The sequence below is a fragment of the Zonotrichia leucophrys genome, chromosome 3 (genome assembly GCF_028769735.1).
Source record: "Zonotrichia leucophrys gambelii isolate GWCS_2022_RI chromosome 3, RI_Zleu_2.0, whole genome shotgun sequence".
Classification (NCBI taxonomy): domain Eukaryota; kingdom Metazoa; phylum Chordata; class Aves; order Passeriformes; family Passerellidae; genus Zonotrichia; species Zonotrichia leucophrys.
The window spans coordinates 33,728,015-33,750,518 of record NC_088172.1 but is presented as its reverse complement, the minus strand read 5'-3'; the positions used below and the strand labels follow the sequence as shown (position 1 = coordinate 33,750,518).

The following is a 22,504-nucleotide window of genomic DNA, read 5'->3' as shown; positions in this document are numbered from 1 at the left end:
AATATTTCTACTTCATTTATTTCAAGACACAAATAGGACATGCTTTTTTATATGTGTCATTATAACAAAATGGGTTAAATCTCATATCTACATTTCTGTTGCAAAGAAGTTGAACTAAATCTTTTAAGCAATTCTGCAGCCAGATGCACATTTCAAGATCATGGTTTGGGAATTCAGCAGTAAATTAAGAAATAGTGGATAAATATTTGAAAAATATGAATTTTACATTTCTCTGTTAATGTCTGCAAAAGGTTTAAAAAAGAAATTAAATAAAATTACCCTCCTTTTTTAAAATTTGTGGGTCATTACAAAATGCAGGAATGTACAGGATGGGGTAACAGTTTTCTTGGTTTCTCCCTTTTCTGCCAAGGTTTAGCAGCTTTCTCTGTGGTTAGTACAGCCATCCAAGCAACTAATCCTATATCTATAAACTGCAATGTCAAAGGATTAAAGTGTGCCTGGGAACGCAGGTCAAATCTGCTTTAGATCACAACAGTTTGGGTTCAGCTCCTAGCTGAAATATCACAAAACTACCATGTAATTTAGTACAAGTTTTGCATTCCAATACTTCAGCTGCTGGTTGCCTTTAATAAAAAGAGGCCCAGGATTGATTTCCATGAGAAGGTATTTTTCTTTGTCTCAAACCAAAGCAGTATCAGCTGGAAAACAGAAGGATTTATTGAAATAGTTCTGTATTTTTATATAAATAACTCTTTCAAATTCTGCTTTTAAAATTCTGTAAGAAGTACAGTTTCTGATGGTGGGTGCATGACACAGAGGTTTCTCTTCCCTCTCTCTGTGTGGCTGAACACAGTGGCTTAGGAGACCGTGGGCAGTGGTGACAAGTTCCTGCCTGGCACAGCCAGTGTGTCTCCTCTGGGACTTCTCCACCTCTCCAGGTGCCCTGGAGTGACACCTGTGAGGCTCTGCAAGAGCAGTAACCAGAACAATGGTTCAGCTGGCTTGAAGGTGTTGCTGAGATTGTCAGGCTACAACCTGCTTCCATAAAAATTGCTACCTTGAAAAAAAAAAAGACGAGTCATTTTCCTTCAGACTCCTTCTGAAGGAAACAGACCCACTTCTTACAGAAGCCTGCTGCCTCCCTGAGCTGGGTTAAAGATGTGAACAGAAAGCCTCCCATCTTCCCATGCTGGTAAAGCTCTTGGATTATTATCAATTATTGATTCTTCAGGTGGATAGCAATGAAATTGCAACAAGCAGCCCAAGGACAATCAAGAGAGACTTAAGGGCCTTGGGACAACTGGTTAAGGAATCAAAAGCACAGCTAGTATTCTCTGTCCTTCCAGCTGCAGGGAATGATGAAGAAAGAAACAGGAAGAGCCAGCAGATGAGTACTTGACTCTGACCAGTTGTTCTCTGAGTATCCAGACATGGACAGTGAGCAGAATGAAGCCTCCATAATCTATGGGGAGATGGTTAGTGACCTGCTACCCAGCAGAGACACACAGTTGTCAGTGACCAGCAGGACAAGGGCAGTGATTGTCACCCTGTACTGGGCAATGTTGAGGCCATGCCTCGAGTGCTGAGTTCAGTTTTGGGCTCCTCATGATAGGAAAGACATTGACGTGCTGGAGTGTATCCAGAGAAGGACAGGAGAGCTGGGAAGCACAAGTCTGATAGGAGTGGCTGAGGGAGGTGAGTGGAGAAAAGGAGTTTCAGGGGGATCATATTGCTCTACAACTACCTGAAGGAAGGTTGTGGCCAGGTGGGGATCAGTCTCTTCTTCCAAGGAGCAAGTGATAAGACAAGAGGAAAAGGCTTGAAGTTATGCCAGGGGAGGTTTAGATTGGATGTTAGGAAAAATTCCTTCACAAAAAGGGTTGCCAAGCACTTAATAGGCTGCCCAAGGGAAGTGGTTTATCCACCATCCCTGGAGGTATTTAAATGATGTATAGATGTGGCACTTGAGAATATGCTTTATTTGTGTATGTGGCAGTGCTAGGCTAACAGTTGGAGTCAGTGATCTTAACCAACCTAAAGGATTCTGCTATTTTATTATATTTCCTGAATTTTTGCTGTTTATTCTGTTACAATGCCCAGATTGTGTAAGCATCTCTGGGTGGCATTCCCTGCCTTCCATTGGAGGGCTGCTGGGACCGGGAGTGCTGCACACAGGTGTAGAGGCATACATCAGCTGCATCTCATCTGGGAGTAAAGAAAATTATCGTAAAATATATTTTACAAAAATAAGAATCTAATTTGCACAACATGTAGAATGATATGCGCTAAGCAGACATATGTAACTACATTTATTGATACTGAGTCACCAAGAAAGCCCAGCTGTTTATAACTTATTATCTACCAATGCAATATCCAGATCCTCTCTTACTTTTTTTTATTGATACTTCTGTTAGGTAGGGCTGTGTCTCTTTGAGGGTTATTCCTATCTGAGTTATTGCAATATATTTTTACTTCCAGAAAAAAGTTGCAATTATTCTTTTAGAATATTTGCTTGATGTTAGCATTGAAATATAACTATGAGTAAATGTATTAACTCACTTTCGATTAGTATGGAGGGGTGTGACTTTAATTAATTTCTTTTTACTTTAAGGCTGTAGTGTATTATTATAACATAAACTAATTACCACCTTCAGAATGTCTGTTTCATTATAAGATATAAAAAGCAATATCTTATGCCAGTGTACCCATTGTAGTGAAGAGTCTGTATGCTTCTTGTTCTGACCAAGTTTACCTGTATTAAGCTGCAAATTGAAAACCCTGTATGTTGTCAGTTTTTAAAGTTACCATCACAGCAGCTGACATTTTTAAATGTGTTTGTTTGGTTTATTTAGAGGAAGCAGTTTACCAGGTGAAATGAAAAGCAGTGTACTTTTCCTGAGATAAAAAGCCCGCCGGGACTGAGCAGAGGGCTCCTGCCTGCTGCCCTCTGCTGGGGTTACTCCTGCCGGTGCTTCCAAAGGCCACTCACCTCCTGAGTTCTTATCATAAAACATAATTTTGTAACTGTGTACTTGTTTGCTTCATGTTTTAAAAAACTGAATCTGGGCACATCACACACCTTTGGGGCAATGTGCCTGGAAGCTCAGTCTCACTGCGATGGAGACTCGTGTGAAGGTTGGGTGTGCATGGGCTGTGCTGCCGTGCCTGGAAGCTCAGTTTCATGCGATGGAGACTCGTGTGAAGGTTGGGTGTGCAGGCTGGGCTGTGCTGCCGTGCCTGGAAGCTCAGTCTCACTGCGATGGAGACTCGTGTGAAGGTTGGGCCTGCATGGGCTGTGCCGCCGTGCCCCTGCTGACGGTGCTGTCTGTGCCCTGGCAGGTGCTGCGCTCCGTGCTGCTGTTCCCGACCATCGAGCGCATGGCTCAGTCCCCGCAGGGCAAGCTGATGACGCCCCTGCTGTGCAAGCTGCGCTACGCGCTCTACATGCCCGTGTTCCTGCTGTCCTTCCTGCCCGAGGGAGTCAAGGCCTCCCTGGTGAGGTTTGCTCTGCGGGGGATGAAGACCTGCGATGAGTCTTCAATAACAACCTCCATAAATCTCTTCAGTGTCGACTGCATTGGTGAGCACCTTTCTGTGTTAAACCATCTCTTGTATTTTTCTCATTTAGTAAATGTTGATTTAGTTTTTTGGTATTAAAGTATGAGTTTAGCATACTTTAACAGAGGAGTAACAGATCTGGTCTTTTCTAAAATTAAGACCATGGGTACAGGAAAGTCTCGTATGAGTAAATTAAAAAAAAAAATCTTAAAGGCAAAATAACAAAATATTTTCACAAAGAATATATATTTCTTAAGCAAACTGACCTATACTACTGACATGATTTCTCATGTGATTAAAACACTCTTTTTATAATGTACTTTATGTGACTTATGTTTGCTTAGTTTTTGCATTTCATTCATATTGGATGGTGAATGTTAATCAGTAATCAGTTCCACAAAGAGTTCTTTGCATCTGTTTTTATTAAGCTGTTTTAGCCAGCTGTATAGACTCTGTCATCTGAATTGGAATATTGGTAAATTCAGAAAAGGACCTTCAGTCTACAAAGACTCATAGAAGTTACTTTATGCACTGAATTTCAGCACTTTTTTGGGCACAAAGAGAAAGATTAACGCTCCTCCAGTGTATATTGTACATATATTTTACACATTGTAGCAAGAGAAACAACTTTAAGAAGCAGAATAATTTCAGATATATTATGTTAAGTTTAGAATGAAAACCAGAACGTGAATTGTGCTATACTCCAGGTATTTTGGTAAGTTAACAGTTTAAAACAATTTGGAATGGAATTGACATACTAACGCAGTAATAATAGCAAGAAGGAAGTTTTGATTGCATTAATAGTAGTAAAAACACATTCCCACATTTCCAGTTGGGTTCTGTCTTCTATCAGTTAAATTTTACTTACTAATCATCCAAACAGATGTGCCAGAGTAACTGGGATTGCAGTGAGGGGCTGTGCCTTTCATGGGTCTGTGGCTCTGTGTGGGAGGCTCCCTGTAGGACTGTAGGGCTTGTGCTGCCAGCCTGGGCAGCTCACTTTTGTTGTACAGACTGGAAGTAATGACAGTCACTCCCTTGCAGTGCCCCGTGCCTGACAAAAGCAGACTCCTGGTTGCTAATACACATTTCTGATTGAACTCCTGTAGTTTTGGCTTGAATTCCTATTAATTGATGGCAGTTTCATGGTGACCAAGGAGAAAGCAAGCATGCAGTCATACCTACATGAGGTGCTCAAGTGTCTTCCTTTGATAGTTTTGTCTCAGAAAAAGGTATGTGGGGGTCTGTGAGGTCACATCTCCACAAGCCAGGAATCCTTCTCTGGTCCCCACAGATAAACTTGTACCTCTGAAATACAGGTTATACACAGCCAGGGTTGTATTGGAAATGGTCCTTGGCCTGTGTTAACCTCCAAAAAAGCAGGGCCAGCCATTGTTTGTATGTGTTGTTTGGCCCAGGACACACTGCAGCAGCAGGAATAATTGAGCAGAACGGATTTTGTGTTCTGCTGTTGGATGCTGACCCTCTGAGCTCTTTAGTCCCCAGGTGAATAAGCCAGGTTGATGTGTGCCTGTCAGCCTGTTGTAATTTCCTCTGTGTACCAGTGTCTGACCTGTGTCCTAGCTGTAAGGTAAATTGAGGCAAGAAACCAGGCTGAAGGCTCTTCACTCATGGGATGTGTTCTCTGGCTATGTTCAGTTTGTTGCCTGAATAAATTCTACTGGAATGAACACCCCTAGGAGCCAAAGTCTTGTAAAACTTGCATAAATAGGCCTTATTGCTGCAACTAGTTCTTTTGGGCTTGTGATAGCGTCTCTCTCAAGTACAATTCCCCTTTGGTTTGCGTCTTTGGAAACTGATGGTGTTTTACAGCCCAGTGACTCAGGACCACATGTGTGGATTAATAATCTCTGAGCATCCGGATATTGCCTGTTAACCTTCTCTTATATTGTTTGAGGACAATAGAAAATGTTACCATTCAGCAAAAATTTGCTAAATCTAGCACAACAACTGAGTGTGTCTTATGAGACTGCTCATCTGTGAGTTACTGAGGCCTCTGAATTTTTGGTAGATGCTTTTCTGAACACTTCCTTTTCCCCTAATAAATTACTAGATATAGTTCAGAAACATTCAGCAAATGAGGTTGTTTCTTCTCTCCAGGAAGGTTGCATGTCAACTCATTAAAAATATACATATTGCCTTTGGCATGTAACTCTGTTGCATTACTGTAATTGTAATAAAAGCTGTGATTAAGGGCAGAAAAGATGGTAAAAGTTTCCTTAAATCTAATACGTCCGTTAAAACAACCCAACCTGCCAGGGATTTGTTACCACATCCAAAGCTTAGTCACAACAATGTTTTCTCTCCTCTGAAAGGAAATTAGATTTGAAACTTAATTAGAACAGAACTCTAAGACCAAGTGCTTGTCCCATTGAACTGAGGGTGAAAAGCTCCATTCAGTTGCTGCAGGATCAGGCCCTTGGCTGAAAGAATCAGTGAAGGAAGAATTACATTACCTATTATTGCCCCACTTCCAAATTATGTTTGTTCCTGCTTGTTATCCAAACACGTCTTTCTGTTGTTCTAACTCCATAGTTGATGATATATGGAAGCCCCAGTTGCACAGCAAGAGGAATTGTGATGACACTGTCCAGAAAGGGAACATAATGAAGTGTCTTGTCCCAAAGAGGAAACAGCACAGAAGGAGAAGAGACAGCAGGGACTGTAAAGAAGATGGATTGTAAGGAAGGATGGGAACATACAGTATATAAATAATAAAGGACCTATAAGAAACAAGCAAAAGGGGCCAAAGGGCCTTTGCTTACCTGGTTTAACTTCTAGCAAAGATATCTTAGGGCAGAAAAAAGCATTATAATGAACAAATAAGCATTTGGGTACTTGTGTTTATGAACTTAGCAGATCAATAGACAAAAATATTAAACATTAGTGACCCTGACTTATCTGAAACATTGTCACTCTGTTTATTCAGGCTAGCAGAAAAAGGCTACCCCTATCTAACACAGCAGTGGTGGTTCTACAAATCATGTATAGTCCTGAAGTGCTGGAATGCTTTGGCGCTCCAGTGCCCTGAAATTTGTAAACATTTTTTTGGTGACAGATGCCAGTAGCAGACTTACAGTGACAGTAAACCATTCTATCTACATGGAACAGGATTTATTGTCCAGCCGTTTGACTGGCAAACTTCCTCCATTTGTTTCTGTAAAATTTCCACAAAAGCACAGACATTACATAATGGGTAAACACTGCACAGCTTTTTCGAGAGGCAGGCTCACAGGTCAGAGGTTAATGTCTGGATGACAGGGAAGATACAGATAAGCACAATAGCAAGAAAAACCTCTAACTGGCCCAAATGAGGTGGGTCCTTTGTGATCTTGAACCTGTGACTTCCCTGGAGGAATCTCCCTGTTTGTTTAACCTGGTCGGGGAGCAGGGGAGCACTGCAGCCTGGGCCAGGGGGAGGTCTGCTTTGTACTGTTGGGGCAGGTTTGGAAGGAGGGGACTCAGAAGCCTGAAACAAGGCTATCAGATTCATTTAGGCTGTCACATAAGTGAAAGCTGGAAATAAGAGATGCCTAGTTAATTTAAGCATCCAACAGAAGTTGTAAAACAAATAATTAAGATAAAACTCCAGAGTTGTGTTTCAAATTTTATCTTGTTCCAAGTGTGGAAACATTCAGATTTCATGTGGAGGGTTTAAATTTCCCTTGTTTTACAGAGGCAAAGAGGGCTATAGCAGTTTCAAGCACTCCACAGGACTGTAAAGGAAGCAAGTCCCAGCTGAGGTATTGAAGCTTGTCTCCCAGCAGTAGCTGCTTCTCCCTCTCAGATGTACAGGATGACAAAATTAAATCCCTGAGGTGCCAGAGAGTAAAAGATTTTATTGTGGGATACATTTTACACAACTATAAAATAGCATCTTTGATATAAATTTACATCAGTGTCCAGTAATATATAAGCTTCCAGTTGCTATGAAAATGGAACAGAAGTTTTTACATTGATGACTCAAGTTATTTTAAAAGTTTATTTCCAGGAAGCCAACTGGGAGGTAGCATTCTGGGTTTGAATTACCCAGCCTCAGGAGTTATCATGGCTTAAGATCTGTTTCTATTCCAATTCTTTTTATTTATCAAAGAGATTTGAAATGTGACATTGTAGTTGGTCTTCATCTGATCGCTATGAACATCATGCTGTCTGAGCAGCTGGCTTTAAACAGGAAGGGCAAATCACACCCTGCAGTGACCGATGCATTTTACTGATCGCAGAGGGACTCTCTCTACTAGAAACCAAAAGCAGAGGGAGATAAATGTCACTCAGAATCCACTGACTGTTCTTTTTGCTTCAGATACCAGAAAACAATGTGTTCCAAATTTTCTATGCAGCTTTTACCCTTGCTGCTAGGACAGTCAGATATCTCATACTTTGTCTGCATTAGAATTTACAGCTACTGATTTCTAATGAGAGTCCTGTTATTTGTTTCCTGCCTCCTTTGAAAACTGATTTTACATTTTCACCTCAATTTCCTGACAAGTTAGATGGGAAATTTTTTGGAGTTCTTTTTCTGGGACTGAAGTGCTGTGGAAATACCCATTTAACCGAAATGCTTGGGTAAGGACAGTGCATCATGTGGTGTTCATGGAACTCAGTAGCACCTCCACCTATTCTGCTTGTATTTTTCAGATATAAAAACCAGTGCTTAAGGTATTAGGTGAGCACTTGATAAAAATCTTCACATGAAATGGTGAAATAAGAGGTTTTGCCCCTGAAAAAAATCTTTTAAAAAGCTGTATAATTGCACAGCTAAAATTTAATTTACTTTTCCTTTTTGCTCTGCTTTCTAAATTAAAATGCAACAGAAGTTATGATGACCAGATTTTAATTCAGCACAGAAGGCATAGTTCTTTTGATTTTTATTTTGTTTTACTGAACAAAATAAAAAGAGCTCTGCCTTCCATGGTGAATGGAGCAAAACCCATCCATTGATGTATGCACAGCCAAGGAGGATATGCTCATTATGTACTCATCCAGGTTTTATTTTTCAAATGCTGAACCAGCATGTTTAAAAAAGAACCCAGTGTTCAAGAGAATGGATTGGCTATTGGCCAGCATCACATAGCTTGTCAGCAGCAGAGCTCTACATAGACCTGCAACCCAGGGCAGTAAGTTGATCTACTGAACCTGCCTAGCCACTAGTTTAACCTAAAAATATATATATGGATGTTAGTCATGAGCAGTTTCCCCAAACCACACTGGCCAGACAGGCTGGTGCATGCAGTGCATTTTAAAATAGAGACAGAAACTGATACTACAAAGGATTTCAGGTAGCACCTTGCAATCTCACACCTACATCTTTACCATCCTACCATCATGGTAGGCAGGAGAATAAAAGCTTTCCCTACACTTTGGGCACTGGGTAACTCTGCAGATCTTTGAACCCAGACCAGACCATTTTCAAGTTGGTTTTCCAGGCTGATGGAAATCCAAGTCCTGGTAGTAAAAAGTGATTGCTTTATTTCTTCTTGTGAATGTACATTGTAGATAACTTCTGGCTACAATGCAGAAACCATTTCAAGGATATTTTATATTTAAATATGTGTAGAATTTCAGACATGATGGATAGCCAGACAAAATTTCATGGTGAACAGAAAGTACTGACATGGTGCATAAATTCCATCTACATAAACTAAACCATGTTACATCTGTGCAGCATAGTGCAGTATATCACAGGTGGGCAAAAACAGTGGAGCTCAGCAGGTCTCCTCTCTTCCTATGTGCATTCTTTGATGCTCAGTGGGACAGAAAGAGGTCAGAAATTATACAACAGATAGTCTCTCCCTCTTCACTAACATTTGATTAATTAGGCTTCAAGAGAAGTCTGTCCTGAAATCAGGTAACTCTACAGACATCTCCTGAAAGATGTTTTTTGCCTCTCTGAATTTGCTCTGCCAGAAGGCTGCTTTGGTAGCCCAGCAGCCTGGCCCAGTGTGCAAAACCCTCTGGTCCTGCAGCGTTTCTCAGCAGCCTCTTGTGTGCTTTCACAGTTGAGTCCTATCCACTTCTGACATTTTAAGTGATGATCGTAATATGTGTTTCTGCAAAGTGTTTAAGAGCATGTTTCCTTACCTGTGGAAACACAGTAATATTTTATCACCTGCTTCGCAGGAAAAGGCGCCAAAGAATAACAGTCTTTAATATTTTCATGTTTCCTTTGCTACTGTTTATTTTCCTGTGTGATGCCTGACTAAAATGTTTGTTTAATGTAGTCGGACAACTCACCTTACCAAGGCAGCACTTAAGCTGATGGAAAAACCTCACATCTGCTCTATTCTTTCTGTGTGAATAAACTTTTCCTTATTTCAGAGTGGGATGCTCATATTAAATTACTGGAGGAAGGCAATGACTTTTATGTATTTATAGTCCTATTTATTTATTAAAGTTAATCTGCTTCATAATTTACCCCATTTCCAAAAGAAAGAAAGATGTTTAATGAGGACTTTTATTACTTGCAAAAGCTTTTACTTTCCTGTGAAAGCCTTATGAAAATAATAGTAATAATGTGGAAATTTCTCATTTGGTCTGTTTCTGTTAATTATTCCTCTCTTTCTTCTTGGGGGGAAAACCCAACATAAAAAACTCCCATCATAAATATTACTCATAAGGCGTGAATGTTTTGATAGTGGAACTGCTGATCATTTCCATGAAATGTGAGGCACAGTTGGGATTTGGTTGGGGAAGGGGAGATTGTTTATTCACCCCTGGTGAGGCTTTATCCCCAGGGACACGATTTATGCCCACAAATTTACAGTGAGTCTAATGATGTGTTGCAAATGGCATGAAAAAGGAAGAGGTAACATCAACAAAGCAGAAAGGATGTTGAAAATAACTATATGCCAGTGAAGTGCTACCAGCTACAGTTGCTTTCTGTTAAACTATGCCAGACAGTTATCTGCAAATTGGCATTTTATTTTTCCTGGGCCAATACAAGCCTCCCTGAATTCAGGGGAAGGACTCCCTTCTGCAGTAGGCTTATGCCTTTTGAATGAGACCTGTCTGCTGAAACTCCCCCAAGGAATATATGAAGTAGAACTCATGGCTCTGATATAACTTGTGTTTACTGGTTAGAAATTTAGCTTGATCCATCAAACTCCTTCATCATGCAGTACCAGTAAAGCACTTAAACTCATGCTAAATCCATACCCATGGGTAAACTCTAGACATTTGTCTTGGAATAAGTTTTTTTTTCTGAAAATGACATTTACAAAGCTGGTAATTTATTTATTACCTGTTATTCCACGTGACTGAAGTGGACACTGGTTTGGATTTAATTCCGATGATCAGCTAAAACAATATGGCAATCCACTTTGCTCCTGCTCCTTGTCATGAAGATGTCCACAAGCACTCAATAATTCCATAATGTGACAATACTGACAAGGAGAAAATTCCTACAGAATCTTCATGGATCTGAGAAGGAAATGCTGGCTTTTCTTAAGCAAACACAGTGGCACAAGACATTGCTTTCTGCTTAGTGCAAAGGCCAGGTCTATTGAAAGCGAGCTTTAAAAGAATGCATTCTGTTTATGAAGTACAAAGTGGTATAAAGTCCACCTTTCTTATGAATCAAAGCCACTCCAGTTGTAAGAATGTTCACTTTTTTCAAAGGATAAGTGATCCAGATGTTGAATTTCATGAGGCTTCCTCAGTAAAGAATCAGCCCTAGGTCCCAGTCCAGAAGGGCACTTAAGCTGACCTCCATGTAGCTACTCCCAGGCCAGACCCCTGTCTGGCAAAGCAGGGTAATCCCACAGAACTCAGGCAGGAACCACAGGGAGAATGGAGATGCTGAATTGCTGCAGACAGTGTCCATCCTGGCCATTCCTTATGGACTGAGCACCACCTACAGCAGACCCTTCTGTGTCCCTCTTGCAGACACTTTCCATAACCAAAGTCTGGACACTGGCAGAGCTCCCAGCATCACAGCCATCTGCCACAGAATGAGAGCTTAAGCTGGAGATGAATTTTTCTACCTAAGGGACAGTTCTATCATTTGAAGATGGTGGGAGTTGTTCCAAAGTAACTTCAGGCAGGATTAAGCCTGTGGACATTTCAGTTTTCCATCACATATGCCACTTCATCTGCACATGCTTCATCACACAAAGTAAATGAGTGTTTTTCACACTCCCCAACAAAGCATCTATTGTTTGCAAAGCACCTGGGTATAATTGTTGAATAACTTTTTATTTTTGCCTTTAGCCTCTACTCTGCTTTCTCAAACACAGCTGACTGATTTTCTTGCATAGTTCTGCTCTTCCTGCAACTGTAGTACCAAGCAGATTGGAGAAGGCCATCCGTAACAATTGCAGCTGTTTCTGCCTCTTCATGTCCATCATGGTTATACATTAACTGCTATGTTTGCGTTCTAAATTCAAGTGTAAACTTAAGCAGACCCCAAAGTCAATGTTTATATCTTGTAAACCTCTAAACATCAACATTTTATCTAATGTGTCTGTGCATGTGTGGAAGCACATGTTCCTGCATTAGTCATCCTTGATACAAAGCAGTTCCTTCTGTTTGATGTTTTAAACAATAAGTTATACGATATTTCCAAGATTGCTGTTGGCAATAATTACCGGTAGAAAATATGTTTTCCTCATAGGAAATTACAGTGCTGTTTGGTATTATTAGTTCTTACCACTGTTTTCTGACTCCTTCAGAGGAATGACAGAGATTGCTTCCTCAAGAACAAAGGATAAACTGGAAATGAAACTAATGTGACACTTCACTGAAGAACCTTACAATAAGACAGGCAACTTACCAGGAAAAAATGCGATCAGATAGTAGTATATTTCTTGAGGTAAACTTATTTTCAAAAATTCAGTCAACTATATGCAGGCTATTTTGATACAAATGCAGCATTTAAGAGCTGTATTGCAGTATGTCAAAGTTCAGATAAACTGCACAGCACATGAAAATCACAGACTCACAGAGTGGTTTGTTTTGGAAAGGACTTTAAAGATGATCCCTGCCATAGGCAGGGACACTTTCCATTAGAAAAGGCTGCTCAAAGCCCCATTCAACCTGTCCTTGAACACTTCCAGGGATGGGGCACCCACAGCTTCCCTGGGCAACCCATTCCAGTGTCTCAGTACCCTCAGAGTAATAAATATGTTTCTAATATCTAATCTGAACTTGCTCTCTCTTGATTTAAAGCCATTCCATCTTGTCTTATTACTCCACGCCCTTGTAAGTCCCTGTCAGCTCTTGTATAGCCCCATTAGGTATTGGAAGGTGCCATAAGGTCTCCCAGAGCCTTTGCCTCTCCAGCCTGAACAGTCCCAACTCTCATGAGAGAGTCTTTGGCCATAATCATCCCATTGAAGTCAAATTATTTTATTCTTCTACCCTCTGCGTGAAGTCCCTTGGAAGGACATGAAAAACTCTGTATGCATATCTGTAACTCAATGTTCAGCAGTAGCAATTTAGAAATAAACTGTAAAATCTGTGGAGCAGAAATGTTATTTTTCCTGATAGCCTAAGTAGCCTCTGAGATGCTGAAGCCAACTTGACTGGGACTTTTTGCACTCCCATGCAGTATAACACTTTCTTAGATGCAAAAAAAAAAAAGATCAAGTCAGGCACTCCGGACTCTTTCCTTTGGCTACAATTACTGGAAAATTATCAATTTAATTTTATATTGTCCAGTTTATCTTTACAGAGGCTAAGAGTGGGAATTTAAAGTTGTCAATGTGCATATTTTAAAATATTTCTGAAGCATTTTGTAATAACAGATTATTGTGAAATTATCCTGCTGTGAGGCAGATTTGCTAAGGGAGGCATCAATTAAGTGTTCTGGAAGAAAGACACTAAGAATTTGTGGAGGTTTTGTGGAAGTCTCTTGTGTGACAGAAGAAAGCATCACTTCAGGCTTTTCCAGGTCAGTATGGCGAGCACCTGATAAAAGATGTCCCCAGTCTCTGCATGGTCCTTAGCCAACACAAACAGCAGTCTGATGTAATAGCAGTAATAGAAATTAAATGGCAAATGGTGAAATAGCAGATTCATTCTGTGAAAAAAACCTGACAGTAAATGATAGTTTTGTAAGGCAGAGCATCAGAAGTGTCCTGGGAAGCTGTAGTGTCAGTATGGGAAAGAAAGATGCATGGAAACAAACTGTAGAGAGTGAGAGATTAATGACAGGGTAATGAGGTTGCTTGTTTTTCACAGGGCATAAGACTTGGCTATTAAAATCACTCTGCTTCCTCAAAAGAATATTTTCAAGTATGCACAGTGGTTGAAGCACTTTCAATCAGACCAGTGTCATGGGAGCTTTGGCTTCCTTAGCCATGAAAAGGTGATTAACATTGAAACATTTAGTAAAGGATGCTTGATGATGAATTCAAGGGAAAAGATAAAAAATCCCTCTGTATATCACTGTGAGCAAATTTGTGCTCATGAATGGTGTGAAATTATGGTAGAGAAAGAAAATTCATAAGGAAGAAAAGGACTACTGGAAGGTGGTAGATGTGGCAGGTAATGTGCAGGTCATGTAAATTTCTAAAGCATGGAAAGTAAAATCGCATTGCAAACCTTTAAAAATCATCAAAATTATTAGTTAATTGTCTTAACAGACACAGGTGGGAGAACTGACAGAGCTGGAATATCAATATGAAGGGATGTAACACTCTTGGGAAAAAAGAGCAGGGAGAAAGGAGGAGGATGGATGTGCTTGCCTTAGCATCCACATATTAAAGCCAAGAGATCTGTTGAATATTACATTCACCAGAGCATGACAGATGGATTTAAGGGACTTCTAAGAAAATTTGAAGCTATCCAAAATGCAATATGTAATATGGTTGATGGTTGTAGAGTAGGGAATCCACAACATACACTGTTCAGCTACTACTCACAGTGCATTGCTTTACCTATATATTTATATATATAAAATATATTTATATCCATATGAAAATATATGTGTAATAGAGCAGAAAAAGAAATTGGCGGACAATATATGGCAGTTTGATACAGAAGATGATGCCTCATTTGAAGATGAGGCAGATTGGCTTCATATTTTCACAAAAGGGTAACACCTGTGCTAGAACAGAAATGCTTAGCATATTTGCAACGTAAAGCTCTATTCACTCAATAATCTCCTTAAAATTCTGCCATAGTCAGTGGAGAAATAAGTAACACTTGTCTAATCTGTCTTTGTCAGTACTTAAGGATGAGATGAACCATGTACTTTCGTGTGACTGTGAAGAAAGAAAAACTAAGCTTGAGATACTCACATTTAATCAGGTGAATCCTATGATAGGCATAAAATAGAGTTGTTTAGATTGAACAGGAGTCAAATGAAGAACATAGAAAGAGTTTTCTACTAAAGGGCAGTAATTTAACTTACATGTCCATAGTAGATGAGGTAATATATAATGGAGTATGTTGCAACAAAAGTGATTCAGTTTAGATTTTATTTAATGATATGAGCAGAATTCTAGATGGGATTTCCTGTGAAGATAATGAAACTTTCATCATGTGTGCTTCCTAATGACAGGACACATAAGTACCTGCTGAAAATAACATAGAACCATTGATTCATCTTAAGAAAAAGACGCCAGTGGAGTTCCCTTCCAGCCCTGTAATGTCATGCACACTGATTAAATAGACAAGAGTAGCATTGAGAATTTCAGAACCCTTAATGAGGGACAGTTTACCGTAGAAGAACCAAGCAAAACAGGTGAACAGATGCACATAGAATGATTGAGGAAACCCAAATAAAGGTAAAGCATGCCTAATGTCTGACATTAGTTAAAAGCAAATATGAAAGTTCATAATGTGACTGAATTCTGGTATGTTTTTAGCCTTCTCCAGTTAGCATTCTCCAACTATTCAGGCTCAGTTGAGTTAGCACTGCCATGCATCGTCCCCATAAGCAGTTTTGGTGGGGGAAGAATCTAATTGTGGAAACAAGCCATTCTCTTCCACTTGGCCTCAGGGTCCCAGAATAGTTTCTGGCTCCACTTTGTACACTGGTGCAGATACAGCCTACATTTGTACCTGCAAAAGCAACAAGAGTTTGGTTGTTGAAAACAGACTGTGGAAGTTTGACTTCACAATTGTCAAAGCAGAAGCTGGGAAGGTGCATTTTGTGTTGGCAGAAGGGTAAAATAGACTAGGAAAGGCTTTTTACTAAGCTGTTGATCAGTGGAGGGACAAAGGACTATCAAAACCAAGCCAATGTGGAAATGTGTGCTTTACAGCCTGGCCTTTATGGAACAATTTAGTAGATTTTTCTATAACCAGTGAGTACTTGATGAAGGTACAATGAAAGGCACTATAATTTTCCAAACCATCAGGCCATGTTTGGGAGAACTATACTATGCCCTGGGTTTAAGAACAAACCTGTAAGGCTCTAATGTCAATGAGGGGCAAACTAATAAAGAGCTATGCTCAGATTTCTGTGAAAGAAATGTGGAAAAACTAAGTAAATTGTAGCCACTCTTCAGTTTTTTATTTCACGTCTAGTAGAACTGATATTCAGTACTTGTAATAATACACTAAACAGGAGTGTTGTTTTTTTAAGAAATAGTGACAAATATTGCTGAAAAATTAGCTCAAAATTGGATGAATATGAGCACCATCATACTGAGATATACTGCTGACTTACACAGGAAATAATAGCTGGAAATGAGGTCCAAAGTCCATCTTCCCTGGTCTCTCATTTCCAACAATAGTCAGAACAAAATGCTTCCAAGAAATAGGCAAAAATTCTGCATTAGAAAGGTCTGCCAGTTAGTAAAGGCATTTTTCTTTGAGGTAAAGGCTTAAAGGCTTGAGGCATTTGTAGTTACAGTATGCAGGTCTAAATGATAGTATGTTAAGAGAATTCTAAATATTTCTTGACTTCCAGTGTCTTTGTCCTCTTGCTAATTTCTTTGCCCTGAGAGGTTCTTACTGTAATGGGTTGATGTAAAGTTGCTTTCCTTTCACATGTTTTTCTACTTCTTAATAGTCTTTTCTATTACAAATTATTTGCAAAATATTTTTTAATAACTCAAGAGTTCTCTTCTGGGCCTGGTTGCACATCAGGTTTGTGGCTTTTAACCAATAGTGAGCTGTCTTTCATTAAAAGACAACGTCAAACACAAGGGAGGACAGAGACCAGCTGCAAAATATTGTTTTACTGAAGAATAAATGAATTAACTGAGTGACATTCAACCTGGAAAAATAAAGCTAATGGAATACGTAAGAATTTTTTTTTTAAATATGTAAAGCATAGGTTCTCTATAGATAGGGAACAGAATCAAGGGAGCCAGAATTACTGAGTGAGTGAGCATGGCCAGGAAGGGCCATAAAACTTGTTATGCTGCAGAGTCTCAGAATACCCTGCAGAAGTACTGAGAATACCCACAGCCTGCAACACAGTCACAAGGGGATCACTGATCTCTTACAAACCCCTTCAGTTCTTTATTCATTTCTTGGTGAAAAAAAGACAGTATCTTGGTATGTATGACCTTCACAAAACAGTGTAAGGTGTCTCTCCACTCTGTATTCATCTGCTTGAGGGCTTGGTTCATCTGAGTAGTGGCACCAGATTTGCATTTTAGAAGCATCATGAAGGCAGGGCCATGGTCTCCTTTTCCTCTGAATTTGTCCCCTCTAGAAACTGTTACAGTATGTTCTTCCAAGGTTGATGCTGCTGAAACTGTACTGTCTGGACCTTGAAGTAAAAATTTGGCTTTGTGTTTCTCTTTGTATCCATTGCAGAGCATAGCTCCTACTAACTTATAAAATAGAACAATATTTTCATGTGTAGGACTTAATAAATTTACACCTACAGCCACAATCTTGTTGATAGAGTCAACATAATCTAAGGCCAGCAGCAGTGGGGAAATGAAGTGAGCTCGGGTAACCCTTTGTAGTCTTATGTTTGTCTGATGAACAAGCTATTAAAGAATGTGTGTGTGCATCCATTAAGTTGTCTAGATTGGGGCTATCTTCACAACCACTCATTTTTGTTGGAAAAGGAACTATTTTGATGATTTCCTGAAAACTATTAGCCAATGAAGTTGAAAAGGATTTTTTTCCTTTGTTATTGTCCCTTGTTTCATTAGTATGGCATCTCTTTCTGTCTATTCTTTCTATCACAGTAAATTCATTTCCGTTGCCCAGCAAAGAACACAGTGTCATTTTTATGTAAATAATATATGGGAAAATTTATATTTATGTATAAATTATATTATTTATGCATAAATAATATTTAAATAATAAAATAATACTTACGTAATTAATATACAGAGCAAACCAAACAGAATGAGCTCTAGTCACGGCACGACAACACAAAGCTATTTTTAAATTAATCTAGGGCATGTATATCTCTGAAAATTTATCGGGATTAAGTCAGAAATACAAACCTTTTTATATTTTATGGATATGTGCACTGTGTTTAAGTAATTTTTTTCAAGAGTTCTTTCCATAAAGACATAGTTCCGGATCATCTCTAATTTTCTCAGGCAACATAGTTGACCCCTCAGTTTTTAGTGTGAGTTTATGATTAATTTAGCCCTAATCTAATATTTTGTTTGCAAATAAGCAGGCAAATCTTTGGATATTCAATAATCAAGCAAGAATTTTAAAGACTTGAGGAAAAACACATATTTATGTCCAAGTACAGGAAATCTCTGAATTGCTTCAAGAATCTATTGTAAAGTTTATCTGTCCTGAGTAAGAAATGTGTGGAATTTGCACAACTTTTCAAGTTCTAGCATAGATCTCTTGATATCCAGAGAGTCAGCAGATGAGAAATTAGTTTTGACTATTGTTCTAAAATCTTTAGAAAACAATGATAATAATTCTAGGCATGCATTTTGTAAAAATCAGGAAGTTTTCTATTTCACATGTGGTTTGCTTGGCTGCACTGTGGCTGTATCAATGTGTTTGAAGTTTTGCTCAATAGATATAGGTATCCATCTAATGACTGGCTGCTTGAATTGGAGATTAAAGAACCCGAAGCATTGAAAAGCTTGATTGATTTCAGTCATTATTGTTTGTGAAAACTAATAATTTAGCTGAAGGATATTAAGTCCTTGCTGTGACACTTTGGGTTAAAGAGCTACCAATGATATAAAGCACTCTATTCTTTTCTGGATCCTTGATTTGAGTCCAATCAGGGTTCCTCTATCACAAAACCCCAACAAATAAATCAAACACATTTTGGCACAGTTTGTCGTCTCTGCTTAGCAAATGTATGAGACTGAACTGACACTGATCCTTAATCACCTTTAATCCATGGAGAGGGAATGATCCTACCAGGGCAGGAAAAAGGTCACTGGCAGGATCATGGGGAGAAGCTAAGTTGGCAGTAAATTTCATAAGCCTGACCTGGGAATAAATGAGGAGCTTCATTTTTAAAGTAATCTAAGTAATTTAAAGTGTATATGAAAGATCTGCGAAAGTTACAGCATTTTAAGGTATTTATGTGTTAAAAACACAATAAATATGGTATTTTTGTGTTTAAACTTGATTCACTTTTAAGCTCTTATCCTAATTTTAATTAACTATTGTTTGCAATAGTTAATTAACACTAGCTTTTTTTTGTTACTAAATCTTGGTAACCTGGTTGTGAATTACAAGGGGTATCAGCAGCTTAAGATGGAATAGAACATGATAAAAACTTTGGGGTTCTACAGCTGTCACCAGGTACTTTGGCCAGTTTCTGCAGGTTTGCAACCACATTTTTTTGTTTGTTTTGTTAGAAATAAACCATATGAAGGAATATTTACAAAGGCCATTATGCTGGAAAAATTCATGTTATAGGCTTCACTTTCTGTGTTCTGGATTATCCCACTGACTCATACTGACTCATCATGCATCAGTCCAGTATATGCAAAAGTACACATTTGAAGGAATGGGATTATGCCATGAAAATGAAGAACAAAGCTGACTCAAATTTGTTTTAGGCTGTTAAACCAGATCAACATACTGAATAAGCAAAAAGATGTTTACAGGAAAAGCTAAAGAGCTTCTATATTTCTTTGACTAGAAATCCTTGACTGGTTCAAAGCCAAATTGTTAGGAGCCTGTTTCCTAGATAGGAATTGAGAGTGCTGGGACACTGGACTTTTGCTTTCCATGCAAAGGATAAGAAAAAAATCATTTTTGTTCCTTTTTTCTAACCTCTTTTCAGGAGAGAACTGCAGTTTATGTATCCTCAGCAGGTAGGGAGATGGCTTCATAAGTCACATCCCTGCAAGACAGGATTTAGGATTTAACTCCAGCCTTGATACTGCAAACCATCCTTGCCCACTAAGGAGCTTTCAATCCACTGTGTGTGTCTGACTGGAGTTGTGGAGCACTCACACTCATTTCTGTGAGAACACCCTCCCCATTTCAGGGTCTGAATATCCAGGGTACCAAGAGAGCTGATGTGAGTGGTGTACATCTCACTTACACATCCCATCACAGCAGTGCTGTGGTTCTTCAGACACTGAATGTTCTCATGATTTATCACTGGGTGGGTGAAGTCCCTCCTTCAGTCCCTTCTTGCTTTTGGGAGGAAGCTCTACAAGTGCACAACTTCTCATGAAGCTCATCAGCCACCGTGTACACCTTCATTTTATGGCAGGATCAGCTTATTTCAGTTGAACTAAATATCAGTTAAGGACTGGTGGAAGGCACACAGATTTCAAACTACAGGACAGTTGTCATCCTTCAGATATTTAGCACTGTCACTTCAAATATTCCTGCTAAAAGCAAAGAGGCAGAAGTGTGTGTGTGCAGTATTAGGTCCTCCAAGCCTTTGGTATTGGCTTCACTAAGCCAATTCAGAGAAAGATTTTAAGTTCGAAAAGCATAGTTTTCTCACAGAGGCATGTTTTGACTTTGGGTACTTTCAGACTAACCTTTGGCTCTGTTTTTGAGGTTTTCTTCATCAGATAGCTGTGAAGATTTTGTTACTTGATCACTGTAAAAAGCAACGTTCAAGGTAGTGGTGAGCAATAATAAGGGAATATGATGAATTTCATTATTGATAAAGAAATATATTTTTCAAGGACTAATTGATAGACATTTCTACACAATGTTTTTCACTTGCAAGTGTTTTTAAGACAGTCTACAAAACACACTTCATTGTCATAGCAGCCTGAAGCGTGTTTTTAAAATGAGAAAACTGAGACATAGAGATTTTTTAATTTGTACTGGGTCTCAGAGAATTTCAGTAATAGTTCACAAAAATTCCAGACCTCTTGACCTTTCATCCCACAGTCTTATCTTTCACTTGTAATGATTTTTCAGAATACTAATTTCAGTATTCTTTTACCTTTACTGAGCCCTGGATATTTCTCTCTTCGGTGACGGTGGTGGATGCCAAATAGATGGAAGCTACACACTCACTCTGGCCCAGGATGGACACTGAGGTCTCAGCTCCAGCAGAGCTTCCACACAGCCCATTAAGTGCATTTCCTACATTTGCATTTTGAGCCACAGTCCTACAGTTTGCTGGATGTGCTTTATTTTTGTGCAGTGAATGGTTCTGCAGGCTTGGGTGAAACAGGTTCACACAGGAAGTTCAGCATGTGGGCTCTACATTGCATTTTATATTCTACTTGAAATCATGACAATAAAACCCAATAAAAATTTTTTCCAGGACTCTTGGTAGTGATTCTGGGATTCTAGAGATTTCCTGCTAAAGCAAGCATTGACACAGGTTGGAAATCTTTCCAGAGTCAGTAACACCAGGTAGCAAACACTGTGCAGGTGATCTCCCAGGACAACCTTCCTCTTCAAACCCAGTGACAGATTTCATAAGCCATTCATTTTTTAAGTGTCAGCATCTGGTTGTGCCCAGTTCACAGCCTGATTTTCAGAGCTGCTGAAAAGCTCAAAGTAACAGTCCTTGAGAGCTTTTTTAGATGGCTTTCTTTAATTGCACACAAAAGAGGTGAGTTCTGAGGTATTTCCTTAGAAAAAGCCGTTTGGTATTCATGAAATAAGGAAACAGAACAAGTTTTTTTTTTCAAAAGGAAAGAACTAAATATTCAAAAAATGCCAAGGTTAGCAGAGTGTAGTATTAGGAAATAGCAGAGAGATTTCTCCCTGAACTTGTGACTTAGCTTTTGAGAAAAATAGCTTTTTTGAAGAAGCCCAGATTGACATTCCATAGCAGCCAGAGAGAAAGTTACTGTTCCTGCTTTATAATTGTGTAGCTTTAAATATAGCTTTCCCCAGGCATTAAACATCCTACACTAATGTGGATTAGAGGGAAGCAGTGGATTTAGGATATTTTGACTTTAATAAAAATGTTTACAGTGTCTCCCATTATGCTCTTACAAAGTTTGGGAAATACGACATACCTGACAGCACCTACTAGTCAGATGTATGACTGCCTGGAAAATGGGATTCAGGAAGATTTTTGGAACTGGAAAGATGTATCTAGTAGGATTTTGTGACAGTCTTATCTTCATTCCTTTAGTATTCAGTAGCTGTTCCCTATGTGACCAGCAGAACACAGTGTGTGTGTTTGCTGAGGTTACAGAAAGCACCATGCTAGAATAGGCTGCAAATGTGCTGGAGAGGGACGGGATCAAAGTGACGTTCACAAGCTAAGACAAGGGCTGGGGAGCAAGGAGAGGACAATGCTGTCATTCCTTAGGGAGCCAAGTTGTTCTCTGTACAAATTTCTTACAAGGGTGGTAAATTCCTGGTTAAGGAATAGTTCCACAAGAAAATATAATGGGAATATTGTGTGTCAGAAGTTCATGTGGGCTAATGTGCTGTAAAATGAAGCATGATTCTCATACATATGAAGAGGTACAAGTACTGAAAGAGCTGCAGCCCTGCTGTTGAAGAGAGAGGGATTCACTGGCATGAGCTGAAATGCAGCATCAGTAAAATTCAAGAGAGAGATGAGCCACTGGTCATATCTACAGGAAACCAAGTAGCAGATGTAGAGAATGGTATCTAAAAGGTGGGGTTGATGTAAATATAAGGTATCTGGCCTTTGTAGAGACTTGCCCTA

The 22,504-nt window shown here is 39.2% G+C and overlaps 1 protein-coding gene across 1 annotated transcript in view; it reads left to right on the top strand.

Annotated features, from left to right (window-relative positions):
* Positions 1–22,504, top strand: part of LDAH (lipid droplet associated hydrolase) — a 120,048-nt gene that overhangs the window by 76,901 nt on the left and 20,643 nt on the right. The window contains exon 5 of the mRNA XM_064707785.1: positions 3,301–3,541. Within this exon, the coding sequence (XP_064563855.1) occupies positions 3,301–3,541 (241 nt within the window). The remainder of the gene's footprint in view (positions 1–3,300; positions 3,542–22,504) is intronic.